Here is a 21,825-nt window from a genome sequence, read left to right as displayed (position 1 = left end):
AGAGACGCAGACTTGGTCTCGACCTTTAAGTCTTTATTGAAGACTCATCTCTTCAGTAGGTCCTATGACTGAGTGTAGTCTTGCCCAGGGGTGTGAAGGCACTGGAGCGACGAACCGCCCTTGTTGTCTCTGCCTGGCCGGTTCCCCTCTCTCCACTGGGATTCTCTGCCTCTAACCCTATTACGGGGGATGAGTCACTGGCTTACCGGTGCTCTTCCATGCCGTCCCTAGGAGGGGTGCGTCACTTGAGTGGGTTGAGTCACTGACGTGATCTTCCTGTCCGGGTTGGCGTCCCCCTCGGGTTCGTGCCATGGGGGAGATCTTCGTGGGCTATACTCTGCCTTGTCTCAGGGTAGTAAATTGGTGGTTCGAAGATATCCCTCTAGTGGTGTGGGGGCGGTGCTTTGGCAAAGTGGTTGGGGTTATATCCTGCCTGGTTGGCCCTATCCGGGGGTATCTTTGGACGAGGCCACAGTGTCACCAAACCCCTCCTGTCTCAGCCTCCAGTATTTATGCTGCAATAGTTTGTGTCGGATCAGTCTCTTATATCTGGAGTATTTCTCCTGTCTTATCTGGTGTCCTGTGTGAATTTAAGTATGCTCCCTCTAACTCTCTCTCTCTTCTCTCGGAGGACCTGAGCCATAGGACCATGCCTCAGGACTACCTGGCCTGATGACTCCTTGCTGTTCCCAGTCTACCTGGTTGTGCTGCTGGTCCAGTTTCAACTGTTCTGCCTGCGGCTATGGAACCCTAACCTGTTCACCGGACGTGCTACCTTGTCCCGGACCTGCTCTCTCTCTACCGCACCTGCTGTCTCTAACTCTGAATGATCGGCTACGAAAAGCCAACTGACATTTACTCCTGAAGTGCTGACCTGTTGCACCCTCTACAACCACTGTGATTATTATGATTTGACCCTGCTGGCCATCTATGAACATTTGAACATCTTGGCCATGTGCTCTTATAATCTCCACCCGGCACAGCCAGAAGAGGACTGGCCACCCCTCAGAGCCTGGTTCCTCTCTAGTTTTCTTCCAAGGTTCCTTCCTTCCTAGGGAGTTTTTCCTAGCCACCGTGCTTCTGCATCTGCATTGCTTGCTGTTTGGGGTTTTTGGCTGGGTTTCTGTATAGCACTTTGTGACATCGGCTGATGTAATAAGGGCTTTATAAATACATTTGATTGATTGGATGGAGCTGTATTTGTCTTTATCCCAGCCCACATAGTGACAAATGGCTTGTCCTTTGTGTGAAGGGTCATGTATCGCTCCTGATCTGCTGTTTTTTTAGTGTCATAGAGGCCTCGGTACTCCTAACAAACACACCAGATGGTTGGTCCTATAACTTTTTAGTTGTCACACGCGCCGAATCAACAGGTGTAGACCTTACCGTGAAATGCCTACTTACGAGCCCTTATTAATTAACCAATTATGCAGTTTTTTAAAAAGTAGGTAAGAAAAATGTGCTAAATAAACTAAAGGAAATATAGTAACACAATAAAATAACATCAACGAGGCTATATACAATGGGTAACCATACCAAGTCAATGTTTAAAGGTACGGGTTTGTCTGTGTGTGTGTGTGAGAGAGATCCTTTATATCCAAGGCCTCACCGGTCAGCTATGGTCTTTACAAGATAACTGGGACATTTCCTCCAGACCTGGAGGTCAGCAGAGGTCAAAGCCATATCTCTCTGAAGCGCACTTTATCACTAGCCCTCCTATTTCTCCCTCAGCCATGTTATATACCTAGCCCCTCTCCCAGTGGTGTTATACCCCTAGCCCCCTATCAATTCAAGGGGCTTTATTGGCATGGGAAACATGATAGCCCCCCTATCTCCCACCAGCCGTTATGGCCCCAGTGTGTGAGGCTAAGACCGATGCTAGAGCACTCACAGGTCCTCTCACAGCCTAGCGGCTCTGAGTAGGATACTCAATATGAAATGATGTCCTTAAGACTGCTATGTACCAAAACACATTCCGATTCTAAATCTGAAAAAAAGTCTGTCAATGATAATCACAAACAGTAAAATGGAAGGTGTTGAGGGAAATAAAACTTTCCATTTTACTTTTTTCATCATGGGTCTATGTCTGCTAATTAATTTATCCGGTGGTGTGTTTTTCCAGTCACTACATGGCTGTAAACAGATCGTCTCCTCTCCTCAATGGGAGAAGTAGTCATATATTCTACTCTATGCCAAAACACACACCAAACAAAACAATGTACTGTATATATTTTTACAGTCTATGATAAACACACAGTAAACAACGTTTAAAGTAATTGTCCAGTGAAAATCTCACTTTTAAAAGTTCATAAATGCTTAATTTCCTTATAGAGTATGTCATACTCCTTTAGGAGGATGAGCTGGCCAATCAGCGGTCTACTCGCGTTCATATTTTTAATGAACTGTATACGCCCACACCATTCCAACATAGAAAAGCTGTTTTTTAATAAACTTACATTTAAAAAATTGGAAGAAAACTATTTCACTCATAATGTAATTAATTATAAGTCATATTCCATAGAAATCTGGAAATGCTGGACAGTTACTTTACTTTCAGGTATTTATGTAGACAGGCAGATGTGACACACTCACTCAAGCATGCACGTGCGCACACACACAGATGTTTACATAGACTGGATGTGTCTGTGGCCTGCCTAACGTAAGTCCAGTGATTACAATGTGTTTAACAGGATTCTCTACCTTTACTAGCCTCCACACAGAGATATTTCTATGGACTGAGGCTCGTAATGTTTACAGAGTTCCATGAAAGCCATTGCCCTCCCAATTCCTAGAATGTTCTCTCCACATAGCAGTACCTGGATAGATGTTGTGTAACTAACTTGACTGGAGCATTTTCTCAATTATTGTTGACTGACAGCTGAATCAATGCATGGTGTTATAATCATCACTCATCTTTGTCATAGCTGTTTATCAGCAGGGAATGGGATGCAGTGTGAAAGTCCCTCCAGTCAGTCATTCCTGGTATGTGTAAGTGCCCAGACTGGTGTGTCTGATGGCTGGTTCCTCATCAGGAAGGAGACGCATGATTTCTCATGCCTCAGCCTTCAGAAGCAGACATCAATAACATGTTTACCGGTACCTCTCCAAACATAAACATGATGTGGGTGGACGGGAGACAGAAGTATTTCCACTGAATCAGGAAATGAGGAACGCTGTTTAATTGTAGGGAGGGAGGTAGAGGAATGAGAGCGATACCACCCGTCTTCATGGTTTCTCTTCATCGTTAGCCCACCGGGGGTGCAGAGAGGGTTTGATGTGGTGTAGAGGTGACAGTCTGTCATAGTCTCCTGAATACTTCCCCTCTTTCTGGGGTTGGCTTCCTAACATACCGGACCTCACCCTGCCTGCTGCTAATTTACACCGGACTCTTACAATGGCGCTTTCTCAAATTACACCCTATTCCCTAGTGCACTACTTATGTCCAGAGCCCTTTGAGTAAAATTGTTTTAATTGACAGCTTCAAAAATATTGTGATGAATAAAAGCTTTGGTTTAACCCAACATTTTGTCTCATAAACCTCATGTTTTAGTAAAAGGGACTCCTGAATGAAGCAGGTCCAAGGTCCATACTGTTGGAGAATCACTTCAACATGAGGCAATATTAGGACTGAAATGGGGAAAAACAGTTGAGATCATCCACATTCCTACTAAATCCTGGCCTCTGGGGTTTCCTCCCTCCCTGGATGCAAAGTGTATGTGAGCAGTGTTGTTTCTGCCTGAGAATGAGGATGAAGTCCTCAACCAACCTGGTCTCAGAGCATTTCGTATTATTCGGTACATAAAACCAATCCACTCCTCATACACAGTATGATATGTTACGTTTCGCATGTTATGTATTAATTTGTGGATGACGAAGATTTACAATTCATATGACATGTTACGAATTGCAATTCGTACAATATGTTATAAATTTGCGAAACGTACAATATGTTACAAATTTGAAAAACGTATATGTTACGTTACTTATTCCAAATTGTTGTCGCTAACGTTGGCTAGGTGGCTAATGTAAGCTAGTTGGCTAATGTTAACTAGACTAGAGGTTAGCTAAAAGGTTAAGGTTAGCTAACATGCTAATTACCTTTGGTTCCTAGGCATTCACGTTATACAACCAACCATCCTCCTTTCGTTTTTGCCTTAAGTAACCACACCAAACGTAACATATACTAATTTGAGTGTCCCGGATTTACATTTACTATGTTACGTCTAGGCTATTTTTTATTTAACTAGGCAAGTCGGTTAAGAACAAATTCTTATTTACAACGGCCTACCGGAGAAAGGTAGATTAATTGCCTTGTTCATGGGCAGAACGACAGATTTTTACCTTGTCAGCTCGGGGATTTGATCAAGCAACCTTTCGGTTACTGGCCCAACGCTCTAACCACTAGGCTACCTGCCGCTATGAGATAAGGCTGTCTCAACAGTCCACATTGATCTTCGGTAACTCAAAGATACTGGTAACTATCCCAAGATATCTCATTGGTGTTGTTTCCAATGGTAGTAAATGAAGCATAGTGGGCAGAACAAGCAAGGAGGGCAGAGACGGGTACAAGCTAGTGAGATCCTGTTAGCATGTATTTGCATATTTCCGTCAGGGGACGCCTTCTCTGTGAAGTGCGCACGTGCAATACAAATTTCCCTTGCACTCCTAAACTATTTTTTGGGGGAAACTTTGGCAAAGGGTAAAGTCTACAAAACTGTGTGCAGTGTCCTTAACAAACTCTAGTTTGGGGAACTATTGATGAGAAAATGTGTTGAATGTCGGGAAGTTTTATCTAGCTCCATTCTTCTCCCACTTCCCACCACTGGACTTCCCCTCACTATATTTGGTGGTGAGTGGAAGTTCTAAACATATGCTTCAGATTTATACATCCTGAGAGACATTTGGCTCCCATCTGTGGGTAAATGTTGCGTTTTCCCTCCTACGGTATTAATCTTGATATTCACATCTTGATACTGACATCTAGTGGTGCCATCTGCAACCACACGTTGGTTCTTTGGACTGAATTATGAGTTAAGACTGAAGAATAAACTACCAGTCACAGGTTCACTTTTTAACAGCATATTATTTTATTAGTTTCTTAAACCAAACCAAGAATGTAAATAAGACCGTACATATTTTAATACAGCGATGTACCCCCTGTACAAGTAAAACTAAACTAATTATCATCATGATCACACTCTCCACCACTCCCTCCTACACAATTCTCATTCCATGTTCTGGTTAGAGTGGGCCAACTGGCTCCATAGGCCCCTACCCACTAGGGGAGCATACTACTGTACATTTCTGAAGGACCCTTCTCACCATGGTAAACTCGAGATGAGTGAGCGGTGTAGGCTTGAATGAGACTACGTGAGCTGGAGAGACAGGAGAAGACAGGGACGATCTCTCCTCTCAACACTAACACCTGTCCTTCTGCCCCGGAACACAGCAGAACCATAGACTACAGTTCAAATCTGGAGGCTTTTTTCTCATGCTGTTCTCTTCCTCCCCCTCTCGGTCAGTCTCTTTTCCTTTTGGTGAGGGTTAACAGAATGCCACACTGAATGATTTTCTGTTTCTACAGTTTTTAAAATTAAACCCTCCACCACTCTCTAGCCCTCTCCTGCTGTGTGTCCTGGCTAAGGGCACCAGTACTCACTCTCTCTTTCTGTCAGTAGCAGCAGGGTAGGGTGCCCTACAGTAAAGTGTGTGTATGAGAGACACCGAGGAGGGGTGTGTGAACGGTGGTGGAGGAGTGTATTATAGGTGTATTCTACTCTCCTTACTCTTGAGGGAGGCTCGGAGGGAAATGGAAGAGGGGAGTGTGTGAGACTTATCCCTAGACTGGATTCAGGGTTTACCGACAACCCATAATAACTCCCCTTCCACTCTGCTGCCATAGCAACGGGGATTTCCAAAGGCTCTGTGACATCTTTGCGCTGCTCAACCTTTGGCTAAAGATAAAGAGAACCTGGACAATAGCCTGCCCACGTGTGCAACACGCAAAACACAAAAACACATACACACCCATACACCACCATGTCAGGCAAAGAAATGAGAGCAGAAAGCAGGAGGGAAGGCAGACGTATCAATAAATCAATCAATCAACTGCTGCATCTTACATTTCCTCTCTAGAAAAAAAAAAAAAAACTGAATTACTTCAGTTTCTCTTTAAGTAATATTGGTGAAACCTTTGAGCACTAGGGGGAAGGTGTGTGTGGTGATCATGCAGAGATTGTACACACTCACATAGCTCTGTGTTAGTAATGATGGGAGGACAGGCAGGGGAATAGAACGTGTCTGTGCTTCACTAAAAGACATCGCTTTAAATAAGATTGTTTGTTCAACTACAAAAACAAAAGATTGATACATTCTTTTGTTAACAAAAAGAAGAGCCCTGTCTTCATGTGATTCAACTGAGAAAAGGAAAGGAACCGAAATCATAGAGCTATAAAAATGGCAAACTCAGCAGCGAATCTCATATCTTTTCTTTTTTCGCTTCCTCTTTTTCTACCATCGCGGTAGACATTTGAAGTACAGCTTACGGCGCTGCCTTCCGCCGAAAACACACAGACCCCCAATAGTGGAGGACAGGAGAGAAGGAGAGGGGGAGAGAGGTGGGAGCACACACAGTAGCCCTCTCATTCAGACTTACACACCCCACCTCTCCTCCCTTTCTCCCCGCCCCCCCTCTCCAACAACAGCACAGGTGATGTGTGAGAGCGAGTGATTGTGTGAATGAGTGGAGCAGCTGGATTATTTCTCCACCTCGCCTTCTGTGGAGAATGTTGAGGCTCTACTTCCCCTCCTCTGGTTTGATGGCCTGGGGCTTGATAGGGCCGGTCCGGATGGGCTTGCCCACCGACAGAGAGGATTTGTCGGGCTCAGGGCGCTCCACGACTCCTACGGTCTGGTGGTTGGGGGGCAGGATGTCGAGGGGGGATTTGCCTCCCCCCTGGTCGAGACGAGAGGGTTTGGAGACTGACGGAGCCTTGAGTTGCTGCTCTGAGAAGAATTTATGAGTCGATTGGAGCACCTCGGCTCGCTGCTTCGCCTGAGGAACCGACAGGAGATCAACCAGTTAATACAGCTATCAAATCAATCACGTCGTACTGCTGGGTTCATTTAGGATACATCAGAATTTCACCACCAGGCACATTCTAGTTCAACCAGTCAACTAATCAGCAAGCAGGACTAGAGCAAAAATGTGTCACATTGGGGGTACTCAAGGGCCGAAGTAGAGAAACACTCCTGTACAGAGATCACCACACATGTAGAGCTCACCAAAGACATGTGCACTACAGTACCCATAACCCTTCAGTACTATACCTTGAGGTCCTGCTCTGCCTGGTTGCCTCTGGGACCTGGTGGGCCTCGAGGTGCGAGGGGGGGAGGAGGCCCTCTGGGGGGGTGGGAGAGGTGCTGCTGGGGGAACTGCTGCTGCTGCGGTAGCGGCCGGGGGTGAGGCATCAGCCCTCCTCCCAGAGAGGGAGACATGGGTGGTGGGCCCATTGGCGAACGCTGCATCCCTCCACCAAATGAGTTAGCATGTTGGGTGTGGGGGGGAGGGCGCACCAGAGGAGAGACCATGTTGGGCTGAGACAGAATCTGAAAGGAGAGAAGGAGAAAGTGTTCATGTCAAGCACTTTTTCCTTGGATTTCTTTCTAATAAAAAGGACCAGTGTTAGGCTCTGGTCTATCCCTCTCCAGTGTGTGTGTGTGTGTATTACCTGTGGGTTGAACTGTCCAGGGAAGTGCTGTGTGACCCTCATGGCAGCAGAGCTGGGCTGGAACTGTTTCTGGTACAGCATGCTGTTCATCTTACTGGACTGGCTGCTGGGAGATGTAGAGCTGGCCCTGACCAGACAACAAAACATCAGCTCTTGGCACACTCAACAGGTAGAAGGTGTGTGTGTTAGCAGTAAGGACTAGAGGGGAGTGTGTGTGAGAGTGTTACCTGTAAGGACTAGATGTAGGAGTAGTGTGTGTGTGTGTGTGTTTGTTACCTGTAAGGACTAGATGTAGGAGTAGTGTGTGTGTGTGTGTGTGTGTGTGTGTGTGTGTGTGTGTGTGTTACCTGTAAGGACTAGATGTAGGGGTAGAGTGTGTGTTACCTGTAAGAACTAGATGTAGGGGTAGAGTGTGTGTTACCTGTAAGGACTAGATGTAGGGGTAGAGTGTGTGTTACCTGTAAGGACTAGATGTAGGGGTAGTGTGTGTGTTACCTGTAAGGACTAGATGTAGGGGTAGAGTGTGTGTTACCTGTAAGGACTAGATGTAGGGGTAGAGTGTGTGTTACCTGTAAGGACTAGATGTAGGGGTAGTGTGTGTGTTACCTGTAAGGACTAGATGTAGGGGTAGTGTGTGTGTTACCTGTAAGGACTAGATGTAGGGGTAGAGTGTGTGTTACCTGTAAGGACTAGATGTAGGGGTAGAGTGTGTGTTACCTGTAAGGACTAGATGTAGGGGTAGAGTGTGTGTTACCTGTAAGGACTAGATGTAGGGGTAGAGTGTGTGTTACCTGTAAGGACTAGATGTAGGGGTAGTGTGTGTGTTACCTGTAAGGACTAGATGTAGGGGTAGAGTGTGTGTTACCTGTAAGGACTAGATGTAGGGGTAGTGTGTGTGTTACCTGTAAGGACTAGATGTAGGAGTAGTGTGTGTGTTACCTGTAAGGACTAGATGTAGGGGTAGTGTGTGTGTTACCTGTAAGGACTAGATGTAGGGGTAGAGTGTGTGTTACCTGTAAGGACTAGATGTAGGGGTAGAGTGTGTGTTACCTGTAAGGACTAGATGTAGGGGTAGTGTGTGTGTTACCTGTAAGGACTAGATGTAGGGGTAGTGTGTGTGTTACCTGTAAGGACTAGATGTAGGAGTAGTGTGTGTGTTACCTGTAAGGACTAGATGTAGGAGTAGTGTGTGTGTTACCTGTAAGGACTAGATGTAGGGGTAGTGTGTGTGTTACCTGTAAGGACTAGATGTAGGGGTAGAGTGTGTGTTACCTGTAAGGACTAGATGTAGGGGTAGTGTGTGTGTTACCTGTAAGGACTAGATGTAGGGGTAGTGTGTGTGTTACCTGTAAGGACTAGATGTAGGGGTAGTGTGTGTATAACCTGTAAGGACTAGATGTAGGGGTATGTGTGTTACCTGTAAGGACTAGATGTAGGGGTAGTGTGTGTGTTACCTGTAAGGACTAGATGTAGGGGTAGAGTGTGTGTTACCTGTAAGGACTAGATGTAGGGGTAGTGTGTGTGTTACCTGTAAGGACTAGATGTAGGGGTAGAGTGTGTGTTACCTGTAAGGACTAGATGTAGGGGTAGTGTGTGTGTTACCTGTAAGGACTAGATGTAGGTGTAGTGTGTGTGTTACCTGTAAGGACTAGATGTAGGGGTAGAGTGTGTGTTACCTGTAAGGACTAGATGTAGGGGTAGTGTGTGTGTTACCTGTAAGGACTAGATGTAGGGGTAGAGTGTGTGTTACCTGTAAGGACTAGATGTAGGGGTAGAGTGTGTGTTACCTGTAAGGACTACATGTAGGGGTAGAGTGTGTGTTACCTGTAAGGACTAGATGTAGGGGTAGAGTGTGTGTTACCTGTAAGGACTAGATGTAGGGGTAGAGTGTGTGTTACCTGTAAGGACTAGATGTAGGGGTAGAGTGTGTGTTACCTGTAAGGACTAGATGTAGGGGTAGAGTGTGTGTTACCTGTAAGGACTAGATGTAGGGGTAGTGTGTGTGTTACCTGTAAGGACTAGATGTAGGGGTAGAGTGTGTGTTACCTGTAAGGACTAGATGTAGGGGTAGAGTGTGTGTTACCTGTAAGGACTAGATGTAGGGGTAGAGTGTGTGTTACCTGTAAGGACTAGATGTAGGGGTAGTGTGTGTGTTACCTGTAAGGACTAGATGTAGGGGTAGAGTGTGTGTTACCTGTAAGGACTAGATGTAGGGGTAGAGTGTGTGTTACCTGTAAGGACTAGATGTAGGGGTAGTGTGTGTGTTACCTGTAAGGACTAGATGTAGGGGTAGTGTGTGTGTTACCTGTAAGGACTAGATGTAGGGGTAGAGTGTGTGTTACCTGTAAGGACTAGATGTAGGGGTAGTGTGTGTGTTACCTGTAAGGACTAGATGTAGGGGTAGTGTGTGTGTTACCTGTAAGGACTAGATGTAGGGGTAGAGTGTGTGTTACCTGTAAGGACTAGATGTAGGGGTAGAGTGTGTGTTACCTGTAAGGACTAGATGTAGGGGTAGAGTGTGTGTTACCTGTAAGGACTAGATGTAGGGGTAGTGTGTGTGTTACCTGTAAGGACTAGATGTAGGGGTAGAGTGTGTGTTACCTGTAAGGACTAGATGTAGGGGTAGAGTGTGTGTTACCTGTAAGGACTAGATGTAGGGGTAGAGTGTGTGTTACCTGTAAGGACTAGATGTAGGGGTAGAGTGTGTGTTACCTGTAAGGACTAGATGTAGGGGTAGTGTGTGTGTTACCTGTAAGGACTAGATGTAGGGGTAGAGTGTGTGTTACCTGTAAGGACTAGATGTAGGGGTAGTGTGTGTGTTACCTGTAAGGACTAGATATAGGGGTAGAGTGTGTGTTACCTGTAAGGACTAGATGTAGGGGTAGTGTGTGTGTTACCTGTAAGGACTAGATGTAGGGGTAGTGTGTGTGTTACCTGTCAGGACTAGATGTAGGGGTAGAGTGTGTGTTACCTGTAAGGACTAGATGTAGGGGTAGAGTGTGTGTTACCTGTAAGGACTAGATGTAGGGGTAGTGTGTGTTACCTGTAAGGACTAGATGTAGGGGTAGTGTGTGTGTTACCTGTAAGGACTAGATGTAGGAGTAGTGTGTGTGTTACCTGTAAGGACTAGATGTAGGGGTAGAGTGTGTGTTACCTGTAAGGACTAGATGTAGGGGTAGAGTGTGTGTTACCTGTAAGGACTAGATGTAGGGGTAGAGTGTGTGTTACCTGTAAGGACTAGATGTAGGGGTAGAGTGTGTGTTACCTGTAAGGACTAGATGTAGGAGTAGTGTGTGTGTTACCTGTAAGGACTAGATGTAGGGGTAGAGTGTGTGTTACCTGTAAGGACTAGATGTAGGGGTAGTGTGTGTGTTACCTGTAAGGACTAGATGTAGGGGTAGAGTGTGTGTTACCTGTAAGGACTAGATGTAGGGGTAGAGTGTGTGTTACCTGTAAGGACTAGATGTAGGGGTAGAGTGTGTGTTACCTGTAAGGACTAGATGTAGGGGTAGAGTGTGTGTTACCTGTAAGGACTAGATGTAGGGGTAGTGTGTGTGTTACCTGTAAGGACTAGATGTAGGGGTAGTGTGTGTGTTACCTGTAAGGACTAGATGTAGGGGTAGTGTGTGTGTTACCTGTAAGGACTAGATGTAGGGGTAGAGTGTGTGTTACCTGTAAGGACTAGATGTAGGGGTAGAGTGTGTGTTACCTGTAAGGACTAGATGTAGGGGTAGAGTGTGTGTTACCTGTAAGGACTAGATGTAGGGGTAGAGTGTGTGTTACCTGTAAGGACTAGATGTAGGGGTAGTGTGTGTGTTACCTGTAAGGACTAGATGTAGGGGTAGAGTGTGTGTTACCTGTAAGGACTAGATGTAGGGGTAGAGTGTGTGTTACCTGTAAGGACTAGATGTAGGGGTAGTGTGTGTGTTACCTGTAAGGACTAGATGTAGGGGTAGTGTGTGTGTTACCTGTAAGGACTAGATGTAGGGGTAGAGTGTGTGTTACCTGTAAGGACTAGATGTAGGGGTAGAGTGTGTGTTACCTGTAAGGACTAGATGTAGGGGTAGAGTGTGTGTTACCTGTAAGGACTAGATGTAGGGGTAGTGTGTGTGTTACCTGTAAGGACTAGATGTAGGGGTAGTGTGTGTGTTACCTGTAAGGACTAGATGTAGGGGTAGAGTGTGTGTTACCTGTAAGGACTAGATGTAGGGGTAGTGTGTGTGTTACCTGTAAGGACTAGATGTAGGGGTAGTGTGTGTGTTACCTGTAAGGACTAGATGTAGGGGTAGAGTGTGTGTTACCTGTAAGGACTAGATGTAGGGGTAGAGTGTGTGTTACCTGTAAGGACTAGATGTAGGGGTAGAGTGTGTGTTACCTGTAAGGACTAGATGTAGGGGTAGTGTGTGTGTTACCTGTAAGGACTAGATGTAGGGGTAGAGTGTGTGTTACCTGTAAGGACTAGATGTAGGGGTAGAGTGTGTGTTACCTGTAAGGACTAGATGTAGGGGTAGAGTGTGTGTTACCTGTAAGGACTAGATGTAGGGGTAGAGTGTGTGTTACCTGTAAGGACTAGATGTAGGGGTAGAGTGTGTGTTGCCTGTAAGGACTAGATGTAGGGGTAGAGTGTGTGTTACCTGTAAGGACTAGATGTAGGGGTAGTGTGTGTTACCTGTAAGGACTAGATGTAGGGGTAGTGTGTGTGTTACCTGTAAGGACTAGATGTAGGAGTAGTGTGTGTGTTACCTGTAAGGACTAGATGTAGGGGTAGAGTGTGTGTTACCTGTAAGGACTAGATGTAGGGGTAGAGTGTGTATAACCTGTAAGGACTAGATGTAGGGGTAGAGTGTGTGTTACCTGTAAGGACTAGATGTAGGGGTAGAGTGTGTATAACCTGTAAGGACTAGATGTAGGGGTAGAGTGTGTGTTACCTGTAAGGACTAGATGTAGGGGTAGTGCTCCTAGCGCTGTGAGGAGGAGTTCCAGGCTTCATGTCCATCCCACTGCCAAACAGCTTCAGGTCCATCTCACACATCTGGATAGAAACACACACATTATGTCATGTTCTGCTCGCAATATAATAAGGCTTGAAGACATACAAACGTCTCTCTCTCACATACGCAGAGCTTTTGATTGGTTCCCTGGTGTACCTTGCTGGAGGGAGGCTGCATCATGCTGTGTGTGGGTCCGGGTCCAAAGGGACCCCTGTAGGGCTGAGAGACGGGGGGCTGGCGGCTGAGGCTGGGGGGCTGAGCCTGGGGAGGGGTGGGGGGCAGCGCCAGGAGGGGTTGGCCACCCCCAGAACCATAGTTAGGAAGACCTAGCTGGGAGCCCGGCAGAGGGACTTGCACCTAGAGAGGAGAGAGCGAGAGAGATGAGTTAGTTCCAATGTCATGATTGTCGGTTGTGACAATCATCTGTTTGAAAGTGTGTAAATAATGTGTATACCTGCTGCATGGCAGAGCTAGGAGACTGTGTGTTACTATAGTAACTGTTCTGTCCGTGTTGCTGCACCTGCCCCGAGTACAGGTTAGAATGCTGACTCATCCCCTGACGCTGGAGAGGGAACGGGGGGGGGGGGGGGGGTTGTATAAGACAATATTCCTTACAAAGCTCTTGTATAGTCACATAGAACTGGAGCATTTACCAGGATAACATGAGTTCTCCCACTCAACAGTTATAAGAACGTTGCTGCTACGTTGTGTGTACCTTATCCCATACCTGCAGTAGGTGTGTGTCTATCAGCTGGGATCCTCCCATGCCAGAGGGCTGGTTGAGCTGTGGTTCAAACAGGATGGGGATGTGTGTGTTGGAGGGCTGCTGGTAGGCCAGGCTGGACTGAGGCTTGCCCAGGTCAGGGCCCCCAACCCCGGGGTAGCTGTGGAGAGACGGCCCTGATAACATCATGGGGCTGGGCTGGGACAGGCTGCTCTGCATAAAGGCCTGCTGAGACCTACAGGACAGAGGAGCGAGTTGAAATAGTGTGTGATCAAACACACACACCTCTTACCGGTCAGAGTGACTACACATCACCCAAACAGCATTGTTGGATAAATACACAAACATCAACATATCCTGCCACATATCATAATGAGTGTGTGTTACCTGTAAGGCTGCAGTGAGGAGCTGAAGAGGTCCTGTGGCTGGGAGACGGGAGGTCCGGTGTTGAGGCCTAGCTGGGCCTGGTGAGAGTGTGTGTGTTGGTGTGTGTGTTGGTGTTGGTGCTGGCCCTGCAGGGGAGCATAGATGGGGATTGGAATCTGCTGCCCTGCTGCCTGCTGGAGGGGAGAAAATAAGGCCTTATAAGGCTTCACAAGGGAAGAATAAGGTTTTATAAGGGGAGAGTAAGGCTACATAAGGGCAGTTTAAGCTTTAAGACAAATTAAAGAGATCCTTGTAGTGTTTACCTGTGAGAGTCTAGGCTGGTAGCCCTGCTGCTGTGCCAGAGAGGGAGGTGCCAGGCGGGGGTTGCTGAACAGGTGACTGGTGTCCATGTAGAACGCTGGAATCTGGGCTGCAGAACCCACAGAGACAGAACGAGAACGAGAGAGACAGAACGAGAACGAGAGAGACAGAACGAGAACGAGAGACAGAACGAGAAGAGAGACAGAACGAGAAGAGAGACAGAACGAGAAGAGAGACAGAACGAGAGAGAGAGAGGGAGAACCAGAGAGACAGAGGGAGCAACAGAACGAGAGCGACAGAACAAGAGAGAGAACGAGAGCGACAGAACAAGAGAGAACGAGAGCGACAGAACAAGAGAGAACGAGAGCGACAGAACAAGAGAGAACGAAAGCGACAGAGAATGAAAGCGACAGAGAACAAGAACGAGAGAATGAGAGCGAGAGAGAGCGAGAGAACGAGAGAGAGAGAGAGAAAACAAGAGCGAGAGAGAGAGAACAAGAGAGAGAACAAGAGAGAAAACGAGAGAGAATGAGAGAACAAGAGAGAGAGAGAGAACAAGAGAGAGAACGAGAGAAAGAACAAGAGAGAACAAGAGAGAGAGAACAAGAGAGAGAACGAGAGAGATAGAGAACAAGAGAAAGAACAAGAAAGAGAACGAGAGAGAGAGAGCGAGAGAACGAGAGAGAGAGAGCGAGAGAACGAGAGAGCGAGAGAAAGAGAGAGAGAACAAGAGAGAACGAGATAGATAAAGAACAAGAGAGAGAGAGAACGAGAACGAGAGAGAGAGAGAACAAGAGAGAGAGAGAACGAGAGAGAGAGAAGTTTTTAGTACCTGATGTACTAAATGTTTACTTGTTCAATGAATAGGAATATATATATATATATATATAACAGAAAAAATGTTAGCTGTTATCCTGTTTATCTCACTCTTAACTTATTAGTTACTGTATTTCTGACTGCTGTTCTTTCCTTTTGCAACATGAAATCACTATCAGTTAGCATATGGAACATTCACGGACTAAACTCATCAACCTTTGGACTGAAGAGTTTAGCACTGGAGTTCAACAAAAATCTTAAAGATGTTGACGTCATCATTCTGCAGGAGACATGGTGTAAGGCTGACATTGTCACTCACTGCCCCACAGGCTACAGAGAGGTACTTGTGCCATCACAGAAACACAGCTCTGTCGATAGAGGCAGAGACTCTGGAGGACTGATCATTTGGTACAAATCCGAACTACAAAATCTAATTGACCCCCCCCAAAAATGGTAAATTTCACATTTGGTTCAAACTAAAAAAATAACTTGTACTGACAGAAAAATATGTGTTCCTTTGCGCAATATATATCCCCCTCAGAATCCCCATATTACTCAGAGGAGATCTTCCCCACCCTTGAGGAAGACACGTGCCATTTCCAGGCCCAGGGAAATGTGCTCATCTGTGGGGACACAAATGCGCGCACAGGAACACTACCTGATCTAACGAGCACACGAGGGGACAGCTTTATTACAGGCCATACTGTTTCTAACTGTCTTAATCTCCCCCATAGAAACAACAGTGACAGCACCGTCAACAAAAACGGAAGGGATCTGTTGCAGCACTGTAGAAGCCTGGGTCTGTACTTTGTCAATGGTAGGTTACGGGGGGACTCTTTGGGGAGATTCACCTACTGCTCACCTCTTGGCCACAGTACAGTAGACTATATGATTACAGACATTGACCCTTTCTCTCTCAGCTCATTCACTGTCAAGCCACTAACACCTCTGTCTGATCACAGCCAAATTACATTGTTCCTCAAAAGAACAGACATGGAAACAACCAGACATTCACAGCCCAGTAAGCTGTACTACATCAGAAATTCATACAGATGGGCCCAAAACAGCAGAGATACCAGAAAGCAACCTGTAATCAAAATATCCAAACACTCTTAGATAACTTTCTGGATACCACATTCACTCACAGTAAAGAAGGCATCAATCTAGCAGTAAAAAACATCAACTATATATTCAGGCAAACGGCAAAAGAAGCACAATTGAAATTGATAAAAATAAAATAAGACCACAGATGACAACTTGTTTGATGCCGATGGTAAAATTATAAGGAAAAAACGTACAACACTATCCAACCAAAAGCACGGAGACCCAAATAATGGTGAATTACGCCTTCATTACTGTGAGACTTAAACTCTAGAAACGTACACTCAGAACCAAAAAAGTACAGTACAACAGCAAGCAGCTGACACTAATTGAGGAGTCCATAAACACAAACAAATTCTGGAAAAATTGGGGGAAAAAAGGAAAAAAAATCGAAACAAGAGGAATTAGCGATACAAAATGGTGACATATGGACAACCCATTTTAAAACACTCTACAACACCGTTCAAATTGACACAAACGCAGAACAACGCCAAATTCATGCGAAGTTGAATAGACTAGAAAAAGCTATAAAGGACAATCAAAATCCATGGGACTCCCCAATTACTGACCAGGAGCTCTATAAGAAACTTCAGGCCTTCAAATTTAAAAATACATGTGGACCTGATGGCATCCTGAATGAGATGCTCAAACTCACTAGCGCAAAATTTCAATTGGCTATATTAAAACTGTTTAATTTGATCCTGAGTGTAGGTTATTTCCCTGACATCTGGAATCAAGGACTCAGAACCCCAATCTTTAAGAACGGAGACAAATTTGACCCTAACAATTAGAGGCATTTGTGTGAACAGTAACCTGGGGAAGGTTTTCTGTAGTATTATAAATGTAAAAGTTCTAAACTTCCTTAATAAGCACAAAGTCTTGAGTAAAAGACAAACTGGATTTATACCAAAACATCGCACGACTGATCATATTTACACCCAACACACCCTGATAGATAAACATGTCCACCAAAATATACGCTTGCTTTATCGACTTCCAAAAAGCATTTGATTCTATTTGGCATACAGGACTGTTCTACAAAGTTATTGAAAGTGGTGTAGGGGGTAAAACATATAACATAATTCAATCAATGTATACTGGAAATACGTGCAGCAATTGGCAAGAAAATAGCAGAATTCTTTAACCAGGGGCGGGGCATTCGCCAGGGTTGCAATCTGAGGCCTGCACTCTTCAATATTTACATCAACGAATTGGCCACTATTCTAGAAAAATCCTCAGCCCCTGGTGTTAGTCTCCACAATTCAGAGGTTAAATGCATATTCTTTGCAGATGACCTATGCCTGCTGTCACCCACAGCACATGGCCTACAGCAGAGCCTGGACCTGCTAGAGCAGTACTGCCAGACCTGGACCCTGGCAGTAAACCCCAAAAATACTAAAATAATGATTTTCCAGAGAAGATCCAGATCTCAGGGAATTAGACCAAAGTTCTCAATTGGTACAAAATATTTAGAGTACAGCACACACTACAATTACTTAGGTTTAAAAATAAGCTCAACTGGACACCTTAATGAGGCAGTGAATGAACTGAGAGAGGAGGCACGCAGAGCATTCAACGCCATTAAAATACCTATTGAAATTTGGCTAAAACTAATTGAATGTGTCATTGAACCAATTGCACTTTATGGCAGCGAGGTGTGGGGTCCACTTGCAAAACAAGATTTCATCAAATGGGAAAAACACGCCTGAGTTCTGTAAGATTCTCCTACGTGTCCAGAAGAAAACTACAAACAATGCATGCAGGGCAGAATTAGGCCAATATCCACTAATAATAAAAACTCAAAAAAGCAAGTAAGTTTTGGAAACATCTAAAATACATTGACCCCCTCTCATATCATTACCACGCCCTGCAATGCCAAGAGCTGAACAAAGAAAAGAGTCCCCTCATCCAGCTGGTCCTGGGGCTGAGTTCACAAACCTGTTCTACTAACACACTTAAGCCTCAGGACCAGAACATCCAATCAATCCGAATAAACCAAATTACAACACAGTCAAAACAAAACTACATTGCTTATTGGGAAACACAAGCACAAAGCAAAACGCACTGCTATCTGGCCCTAAATCAACAGTACACGGTGGCTAACTATTTGACCATGGTTACTGATCATTTAGCGGCCGCTGCCAACATACTGACTCAACTCCAGCCACTTTAAAAATGGGAATTGATGGAAATTATGTAAAAATGTACCACTAGCCACTTTAAACAATGCCACTTAATATAATGTTTACATACCCTACATTACCCATCTCATATGTATATACTGTACTCTATATCATCTACTGCATCTTGCCATCTTTATGTAATACATGTACCACTAGCCACTTTAAACTATGCCACTTTATGTTTACATACCCTACAGTACTCATCTCATATGTATATACCGTACTCTATACCATCTACTGCATCTGCCATGCCGTTCTGTACCACCACTCATTCATATATCTTTATGTACATATTCTTTATCCCTTTACACTTGTGTGTGTGTGTAAGGTAGTAGTTGTGGAATTGTTAGGTTAGATTACTTGTTGGTTATTACTGCATTGTCGGAACTAGAAGCACAAGCATTTCGCTACACTCGCATTAACATCTGCTAACCATGTGTATGTGACTAATAAAATTTGATTTGATTTGATTTGATCAAAACCTTAGAAAAACCTTGACAAAGTACAGGCTCGGGGTGAGCACAGCCTTGCCATTGAGAAGAGTAGACACAGGAAAACCTGGCTCCCTGTAGAGGAAAGGCTATGCAACCACTGCACAACAGCAGAACCTGAGACGGAGCTGCATTTCCTGACAAAATGTAAAAAATACAAAACAATTAGTGTGTCATTTCCCTAAATTTGAAACTCTGATGAGTAGGCTACCGTACTGTTGGGGGAGGACGCAGGGAACTGTGGGTTGGCAGCGCACTACATTGCTGCCTGCCATAAGTTGAGGGACAGTGTCTGACAGACCAATCAACTTGCACATGTCCTCTACTGTATGCTTATTGTTCAATGTATAGTTATTTTGACCCTTGGTTATTATTGTTACTGTTGTCCCATTGACAATTTTGATTCTTATTATTTTCATATTGTAAATATCCCAAGTAAGCTTTGGCAATATGTATATTGTTACATCATGCCAATAAAGCAAATTGAATTGAGAAGAGAGAACGAGACAGAACGAGAGAGAGAGCGAGAGAGAACGGGAACGAGAGAGAGAGAGCGAGAGAGAAAGGGAACAAGAGAGAGAACGAGAGAGAGAATAGAATCAGCGAGAGAGAAAAGGGATCAAAACTCCTAAATTCACAAACTCACCACGATCCTGACAAATGCATGACTATTGTGTGTCCAGAGAACATTTGAATCACTAGCATTACCTTCAGTAATAGCACAGCTGTCTCCATCTCAGATCACATAAGGATTGTGAATGCACTGACCTTTCTCTGTTCCTGTGGGCTCAGCTCTCTGTGATAGACGCTAATAGCTGACCTCCCTATGGGGCCTACTGTACTGCACTGTAGTCAGTTCTATAGCTAGCATACCAACGGGAGGGTCACTCAGCAGTCACCGATACGACACAAGAGAGGAGCACAACACTAAATGGCTGTCTCATCATAAAAGCTAATAAGCCTCCATACCCATTCAACAGAACTGTTTTCATTCATGTTTAGTAGTATCTGCTACACTAACTAACTAGGTACACACTTTTTCCTGGTGAGGTCACCTAGTTAGGTAAGATTATCTCTAAGTGCATAAAAGCTTCAGATGTGTTGGAGGTCTCACCTGCTGCAGACTGGGAGACGTAGACCTGTGGAGTCTGTTGCTGCTGGGGCAGCAAGGGGGCCACACAGCCCAGCTGGGAGAAGCTGGTCCCGCTCATGGATCCAGTCTGCAGCTGCTGGGGTTTCACCTTGCAGATGTTGGGGGGGTCAGAGGCCGTGGTGGTCTTAGTGCTCAGAGAGGACGTGGTGTAGGTCCCAGCACCTGGGCGGGGGGGGGGGGAGATGTCACTACACCCGGTTTCTGTTGCAGTTTATGCAGATGATGTTGCCCACCAATCCATTTATTAGACGGAAAACTATTTTTGTTTAAAAAACTATTAATGTAACAAATACTTGTGTAAAAGCATTGTATAAAAAGCATTAAATTGGACAGAAAAATAAATACAGTACCTGTCAGAGAGGTGCTTGGCGTAACGGAGGCCACTGGTATCTGAGGCATGGAGGCAGAGGAGAAGGAGGAGTAGGAGGAGGACGTGCAGGAGGTGATGGGAGAAGAGGAGGTGACAGGAGAGCTCTTCTCTACCAGGCTGGGGGAGTTCTCCCACGCTTTACGAGCTGACTCCATCTAAACAGAGAGAGTCAAATTAATTCATTAGAAGACCTTCTGTCTGAGGTGTGGTTCAATGTTTCCTCTGTTTTCCATGACTGAAACGTAAGTCGATCTCAGATCAGCGGGGAAACTTTTTGGCTCGAGCGCCACACATTTTTTTTAATGACTGATTTGTCAAAAACTATTTGCGGGCATGAAAAAGAGCAGTTATTTGGAAATATATAGGTCCATTATAATTTCAACACACTTTCTAGCTAGTTTTAGACGTTCATAGTGTGGCCTGGAGTGTTTTTTTAACCAATTTACTCAAACCTCACATGTTATCCATATGAGGGAAATCCGTTGCAGTGACAGAACTTCAACCTCTGCCATCTGAATGTGCACCACTGCACTGTGCGGAGATGGGGAGAAAGTGGTAGCCGTGTGCTCGTGGCTATCATTTGCGCGTCACTGCTCGCTCTGTTTGATACCAATACACGTGGTAAAATCACAGGTTCCCAAACCTTTTTGGCTCGTGACCCCATTTCGATAAAAAACAATCATAATAATGAATCACGACCCCACCGTGTAAACAAAAGTGATGTCAATGAACAGCCAATGTTATCTTTCTTATTTGCAGCAAGGACAGTCTACTACAAATCAGTCTGACAGTACTTCAAGCTGAAGCGAGTATGGTTTGAAGTGAGTGAAACTGCAACCGAACAAAATTGTGAAGTTCAGAAAACCAGGCAATAATTGTGTATGATGTTTTTTCCCCGCCCAGTCTGATTTGGTGATGGGTCCTGTCCACTCTGTTCTAATGAGTCCTGCACAGCTGGTGAGCACAGCTTGTCACAACCACATTTATGAGACCAAACCCCCACCAGTCCCGATACGAGACCAAGCGTATAAACCCCCACCAGTCCCGATACGAGACCAAGCGTATAAACCCCCACCAGTCCCGATACGAGACCAAGCGTATAAACCCCCACTAGTCCCGATACGAGACCAAGCATATAAACCCCCACTAGTCCCGATACGAGACCAAGCATATAAACCCCCACTAATCCCGATATGAGACCAAGCATATAAAACCCCACTAGTCCCGATACGAGACCAAGCATATAAACCCCCACTAGTCCCGATATGAGACCAAGCATATAAAACCCCACTAGTCCCGATACGAGACCAAGCATATAAACCCCCACTAGTCCCGATATGAGACCAAGCATATAAACCCCCACTAGTCCCGATATGAGACCAAGCATATAAACCCCCACTAGTCCCGATACGAGACCAAGCATATAAACCCCCACTAGTCCCGATACGAGACCAAGCATATAAACCCCCACCAGTCCCGATACGAGACCAAGCATATAAACCCCCACTAGTCCCGATACGAGACCAAGCATATAAACCCCCACCAGTCCCGATACGAGACCAAGCATATAAACCCCCAC

General features: G+C 45.2%; 1 protein-coding gene across 6 annotated transcripts in view; it reads right to left on the bottom strand.

The window, feature by feature from the left end:
- Window positions 1-5,063: 5,063 nt before the first annotated feature.
- Window positions 5,064-21,825, bottom strand: part of LOC139578518 (protein PRRC2C-like) — a 56,166-nt gene continuing 39,404 nt past the window's right edge. The window contains exons 22-32 of one of the 6 annotated variants that reach the window (XM_071406223.1): window positions 20,227-20,401; window positions 19,838-20,038; window positions 14,135-14,241; window positions 13,833-14,035; window positions 13,437-13,680; window positions 13,176-13,283; window positions 12,878-13,078; window positions 12,659-12,762; window positions 7,731-7,857; window positions 7,330-7,608; window positions 5,064-7,054 (exon numbers count right to left, since the gene is read on the bottom strand). In XM_071406223.1, the coding sequence (XP_071262324.1) occupies window positions 6,797-7,054; window positions 7,330-7,608; window positions 7,731-7,857; window positions 12,659-12,762; window positions 12,878-13,078; window positions 13,176-13,283; window positions 13,437-13,680; window positions 13,833-14,035; window positions 14,135-14,241; window positions 19,838-20,038; window positions 20,227-20,401 (2,007 nt within the window). In that variant the 3' untranslated portion in view covers window positions 5,064-6,796. The remainder of the gene's footprint in view (window positions 7,055-7,329; window positions 7,609-7,730; window positions 7,858-12,658; window positions 12,763-12,877; window positions 13,079-13,175; window positions 13,284-13,436; window positions 13,681-13,832; window positions 14,036-14,134; window positions 14,242-19,837; window positions 20,039-20,226; window positions 20,402-21,825) is intronic. The other 5 variants (XM_071406225.1, XM_071406226.1, XM_071406224.1 and 2 more) reach the window with 5 other exon arrangements.

The sequence above is a fragment of the Salvelinus alpinus genome, chromosome 6, assembly GCF_045679555.1.
Source record: "Salvelinus alpinus chromosome 6, SLU_Salpinus.1, whole genome shotgun sequence".
Lineage (NCBI taxonomy): Eukaryota > Metazoa > Chordata > Actinopteri > Salmoniformes > Salmonidae > Salvelinus > Salvelinus alpinus.
The sequence above is the reverse complement of the archived record's forward strand: the minus strand, read 5'-3'. Positions and strand labels throughout refer to the sequence as shown.